The sequence below is a fragment of the Tamandua tetradactyla genome, chromosome 1 (genome assembly GCF_023851605.1).
Source record: "Tamandua tetradactyla isolate mTamTet1 chromosome 1, mTamTet1.pri, whole genome shotgun sequence".
NCBI classification, from domain to species: Eukaryota; Metazoa; Chordata; class Mammalia; order Pilosa; family Myrmecophagidae; genus Tamandua; species Tamandua tetradactyla.
In genome coordinates this window covers 6,953,251-6,958,570 of record NC_135327.1, presented here as the reverse complement: position 1 = coordinate 6,958,570, position 5,320 = coordinate 6,953,251, and the positions used below count along the sequence as shown (strand labels likewise).

Here is a 5,320-nt window from a genome sequence, read left to right as displayed (position 1 = left end):
AAGAAAACAATCATCATACCACTGAAGTTTGTGTCCCTGTACTGCACAATGAATTATTTTCCATAAATCTAGAAACCATCTTCCTTTGTCTTCGTGCCTGTGTGTGTTACAAATACTACTGTGTTAAAAGTCGCCTCTTAAAATGCACCATGTCTGCGCACTGCCGGGAGGGCTGAGGTCCCAGCGGCCCCGGACGTGGACTGAGAAGTGCGTTCCCCCCCCCCCCGCCTGCCGAGCGCACTGGGACACACCGTCCCCTCTCCTGGGCGCTGCAGCTGCCGTCTGGGCAGAATCAGCCGGGGCCGGACCCGCTCTGCTGCCCCCCCCGAAACAGAGGGCGGCCCACGGGGCTCCCAGAAGCCCTCCTCCCCGGGGGCGCCGGGGCCGGGACCTGGGCTGGGCGGTGACGTCGAGGCGCCGCGGGCGCTGGGGACCCCGCCGCCCCCTGCCGGCCGCGCCCGCCGCGCGCCACTCGGCCCCGCGCGCCATGGAGTGCAGCCGCGTGTCCGCGCTCGCCGCCGCCCTCCTCCTCTGCCTCCACCTGGCCCAGGCTGGACTCCAGACCCGTGGGTGTGGGGCGAGGCGGGCCGCGCGGGGCTGGGCTGCGGGCTGCGGCTGGGGGTCGGCGGGGGGAGCGGGCCGCGAGCCCGGGGAGGCACCCGGGCGCCCTCCGCTCACCCCGTGCCTTTTCTCTGCAGCTGAACCAAAACCTGGCAGGTGCCCCGAGTCCTCTCCGCCCTGCGGCTTCGTGCTGTTACCCGAGTGCCTGCGCGATGGAGGGTGCCAGGGCGTCAAGAAGTGCTGCTACTACAACTGTAAACGTCAGTGTGTGGTGCCCCTGTGAACTCTGGAGTGAGGTGAGAGGCCCGGCCTCTGCGGGTCCCCAGGAAAGGTCCCGAACTAGTTCATTGAACCCTTGGAAAGGCTCGCAGTTAGAGAGTTGAACTGGAATTTGCCTGGAGGTCTGTAAAGAAAGAGACCTAATAGGCAGGGACTGTGGCTTCCACCCTTCTCAGATAATCCATTTCACGTCCTGGGCACCCCTGGTCCCCTTTGTATAATGCAGCATTTGCACAAGATTATTCCTATATATGTAGGAGTTACTCAACTTTTATTGTGAGTATTTCAATTGCCATTGTTTTTTGTTTGTTTGTTTGTTTTTGCATGGGGAGGCACGGGGAATCGAACCTGAGTCTCCTGCCTGGAAGGCAAGAGCTCTGCCACTGCGCCACCATTGCCCACCCTTGTTTGGTTTTTTTAACTGCTTTTAACAGTGAAGCACTTTCCCCTTCACATTTACGTGGTGCTGTAAGGGACTATGATACGGTAATTCCATGCCGCCAATCCCTGTCCGCCAGCCCCTACTTCCGGGGCAGCACTTCCCAGCGACCCTGGGAGGAGAGGCCCCAGCAGGGGTCAGCTGCAGTGGCTTGGGGGACCCTCATCCACGTCAGTGGACAGTTTGTGGCACCCTGCGTCTCTCGCCTCTTTTCTCTTTCTAGGTGGAATCCCCTTATTAGGAGGCTGGGACAAGCTGGAACTTGGTCTTGGATCTCTGGTCTCCAATTCTTCCTCACTTCTTCTACCCCCAGAATTTTCTTTATCAATAGTCAGATGCTTAGAAATATTATCATATGAAAACACAACAAAAAAAATAAAATAAAAAGACACCGAAACCTGTAAAACTGCTGAATCTGTCTCTCTTGGCTTTTTTTTTTTTGCTGATAAGGGATCTGTAAAAAAGGATGAGGTCACTGTGTCACATTCAGGTTTGTTTGTGAGTTTTCTTCAGTGCTTGCATCTTTGTTTTTCTGGTATGATCCCCTCTTTCAGTGTCACGTTGTGCAGATTCTCCACTGGTCAGATTCCAGGGATATTTTATAGCCATATGTTTTCTATATTTGGATCCCATAAAGGGACAATACATTATCCTGAGATGAGAAGCAAGTCTTTCTTACTACATTTTCTCAGGTTGACCTTGCCTTCTGTTGGAGGAGGAAGAGCTAGGCCTGTGTTTGGGATTCTGGGCTGGAAATGGAGCAGGACGATCTGAGTGCTAGGTTATTTAAAGACCTGGGGTTTATGCCTTCAAAAAATAGGAGAAGGTCCTGCCTGAGGTCCACCCGAGTTGCCTTGAGTAACTTGGATTTTAGAGTCCCAGATCTACCTAATACAGTGTTATTTAGTCTGCCATTTAGTCATGTCATGCTATCAGTCTCCCTCAGAGGCCAGGCAGAAAGTAGAGGTCTTGGAAAGTTGTCTTCAAAAATTTTACTTTTCTTTGACACATAGGCCTAAGGCAAATTTGGAAAACTCCTTCTACCTCGGCATAGTTTAAGCTGACACCTAATATTTTTCATGATTATTTGCATAGTTGCAAGGGATATAATTTTAGGCATATGATAAATATTGTCAATATAAATAAAATGGGCGCCTCACTGTTTTTTTATGTTTGTAATGGAATCTAAATACCACACTGACCTGTGACTGGTATCTATTTGGGGGGGAATAAAAAGCATGTCCTTTCTTTTACTCCTTTTCTTCCTCTTGCCTTCATTTTGTGAACAACTCAATCCAGAAACCAATAGGCGAGTGGATTAGTTTGGGCCCTCTGAGAAGCAGATGCCAAGTCCAGACTAGATTTGGGGAAAGTGCCTGTGAGGGAAGAAGGGGAGGACAGCAAAGAAGCAGAGAGGCCAGCAGACCGCAGCGGAGGGCCCCTGTGAAGGAGGAGGGAGGGGCAGAGGCTCGGGGAGGGAGCACCTCGGGCTCCGGTATAGTGCCAGGAAGGCTCAGCAATGCCGACAGATCTCTGAGCCACAGAGACCCATGGAGGCGGCCCGGGTCTCTCAGGAACAGGCCTGCCTCAGTCTTTGGGTGGCATCCCTCATTGCCTGGGAGCAGCCTGTGAAAGCCTGGTCTCTGTGCAAACACGGAGGCAGAGGCAGAGAACAGCAGCCGCGACTTCTAGCAATTGCTCACCCAAAGCAGATCTGAGTGGCACATTTCCACAGCCACCTCCTTGAGCCACGTAGATGATTTCTGTAGGTGACGAAAGCTGATTAATGTCAACTGGCTGAGAACTTTTGTCTTCTCGGTTTTTCAGCGTCTCACCCATGGTAGGTGATTTCTGGTGGGTATTAACATATGATACCAACATCTTCATGCTTTGAGTTCACTCCCATCTAACTGTCCACTTGCCCTATCCCAGACCTCCTTGTTTCCAATTTTCTAGTCCTTTTCTTTCCAACTCCCAACAAGATGAACAAGTCATTGGTCACTGTCCAGGAATCTACTTATTCTCACTTCTCATGACATCCTTTCACACAAAACCAATGCCCACCAGGGTGACGGTCCCACCCCACTGTCTCTGAAGGCCACCCTGGAAGGTGGCATGGGTTCAGATTCCCGGGAGCCCGTGTTGTGACTTTCTCCCTGAGACTTGCCATAACCTCCATGCGTCATCTCTCCCACTGCAGACTCTCCCCACACCTTAGGGTCTGCTGGGTCGTTGGTTCCAAGCAGCAGGGCTAATTGCACTGACCCACAAACCTGTGGCATAGCTCATGCCTCTGCAGGCCTCACCCAGAGCTGGCAGCTGGCCACGTCACCAGCTTTAGGGGTCAAAGCCGTATCCCAGGTGCGGGATGTGTGGCTCCCTGATCCCCGAAGGAGACTAAAAGGCGCTGGGTTTCTTTTCTGCTTGTAGGGGCTGCAAGATGCAGAAGTTTGCCTTTCATTTTAGAGGCCACTGCCCCCCTTGCCCCTCCCCCTGCCCCCCAAAAGGCCGAGAGAGAAACGGAAAGAGACAGAGAGAAGAGGAAGAAAGAGAAATCAGTCTTATAGATCGCAAGATTTTAAAACATATATAATGTTTTATTTCTTTGCTGAGTTGCATCCATATTACAAAATTTTCTAAGGATTAAACATTGAAAGGATAATCTTGAGGGGTGGGGGGAGAGCAGGGACAGGCGGGATCCAAGGCTGAGTCAGAGGCTGGAGCACCGGTGACATCTCAGGCCTCGTTCAGAACAGTTCCCACCTGGGGATAGAAGACATATTCAGATAACCAGATAATCAGATAACCAGATATCCAGATAACCAGGCACCACTGCGCCTGACCCCTGCTAAGGCCTCTCCTCCCACATGCGGGAAGCGCTGCCCAGGAAGTAGGGGCTGGCGGACAGGGATTCTCAGCGAGTCATTCTAAGGAAATTACCATATCATAGTCCCTTAGGGCACCATGTAAATGTGAAGGGCATATTGTGCCCTTCATTGTAATAAGCAGTAAAAGTGCTTCAGTGTTATAAGCACTAATAAAAAAGCAGTTGCAATTGAAAATAATCACAATAAAAGTTCAGTGACACCTAAGAAGCTAGGAACAATCTTGTCCAAATGCCCCATTATACAAAGGAGAGGGGTGATGCCCAGGACACAAAAGGAATTGTGAATTCTCTGGGGAGGAGGCCAGAGTTCCTGCCTTTCAGGCCTCTTTCTTTACAGACCTCCAGGCAAATTCCAAGGGCCCTGCGAGTTCCCTGTTCCCTCTAAGACAATGAACACTGCAGTCCAGGAACTTTTCCAGGGTAAAGCCAAGACCGGCAGAGCCCGGACCCCTCACCTCAATCCAAACTCCACCAGGGTTCCATACACCGACGTCTGCAGTTGAAGAAGCAGCACTTCTTGAAGCCCTGGCACCCAACATCCCGTCTGCACGCAGGTAAAAGGGTGAAGGCGCAGGGAAGAGAAAACTCGGGGCAATATCCAGGTTTCGTTCTAGCTGCAGAGAAAAGGCCCGGGGTTGAGCGGAGGGCGCCCGGGTGCCTCCCCGGGCTCGCGGCCCGCTCCCCCCGCCGACCCCCAGCCGCAGCCCGCAGCCCAGCCCCGCGCGGCCCGCCTCGCCCCACACCCACGGGTCTGGAGTCCAGCCTGGGCCAGGTGGAGGCAGAGGAGGAGGGCGGCGGCGAGCACGGACACGCGGCTGCACTCCATGGCGCGCGGGGCCGAGTGACGCGCGGCGGGCGCGGCCGGCAGGGGGCGGCGGGGTCCCCAGCGCCCGCGGCGCCTCGACGTCACCGCCCAGCCCGGGTCCCGGCCCCGGCGCCCCCGGGGAGGAGGGCTTCTGGGAGCCCCGTGGGCCGCCCTCTGTTTCGGGGGTGCAGCAGAGCGGGTCCGGCCCCGGCTGATTCTGCCCAGACGGCAGCTGCAGCGCCCAGGGGAGGGGACGGTGTGTCCCAGTGCGCTCGGCAGGCGGGGGGGGGTGGGGGGACGCGCTTCTCAGTCCGCGTCCTGGGACCGCTGAGACCTCAGCCCTCCCGGG

The 5,320-nt window shown here is 54.6% G+C and overlaps 1 protein-coding gene and 1 long non-coding RNA gene across 2 annotated transcripts; one reads left to right on the top strand and one right to left on the bottom strand.

Moving 5' to 3' along the window:
- Positions 1 to 475: 475 nt before the first annotated feature.
- Positions 476 to 1,685, top strand: LOC143683392 (WAP four-disulfide core domain protein 15A-like). The gene is made up of 3 exons (XM_077159450.1): positions 476 to 566; positions 699 to 857; positions 1,503 to 1,685. Exons 1-2 carry the CDS (start codon positions 488 to 490, stop codon positions 842 to 844), a joined length of 225 nt encoding a protein of 74 aa, XP_077015565.1. The 5' UTR covers positions 476 to 487; the 3' UTR covers positions 845 to 857; positions 1,503 to 1,685.
- A 2,188-nt stretch (positions 1,686 to 3,873) lies between these two features.
- LOC143683385 (uncharacterized) lies at positions 3,874 to 5,010 on the bottom strand. Its single transcript, XR_013175427.1, has 3 exons — positions 4,914 to 5,010; positions 4,622 to 4,780; positions 3,874 to 4,042 (listed from the first exon to the last, which is right to left on the bottom strand). It is a non-coding gene; the product is annotated as an uncharacterized LOC143683385 (long non-coding RNA).
- Between the last annotated feature and the right edge of the window lie 310 nt (positions 5,011 to 5,320).

Bases quoted from the DNA above. Each gene is read 5' to 3' on its own strand.
- LOC143683392 (XM_077159450.1), top strand. From the start codon at position 488: ATGGAGTGCAGCCGCGTGTCCGCGCTCGCCGCCGCCCTCCTCCTCTGC. The intron at 567-698 runs GTGGGTGTGGGG...TTTTCTCTGCAG, and splicing joins CCAGGCTGGACTCCAGACCC to CTGAACCAAAACCTGGCAGG.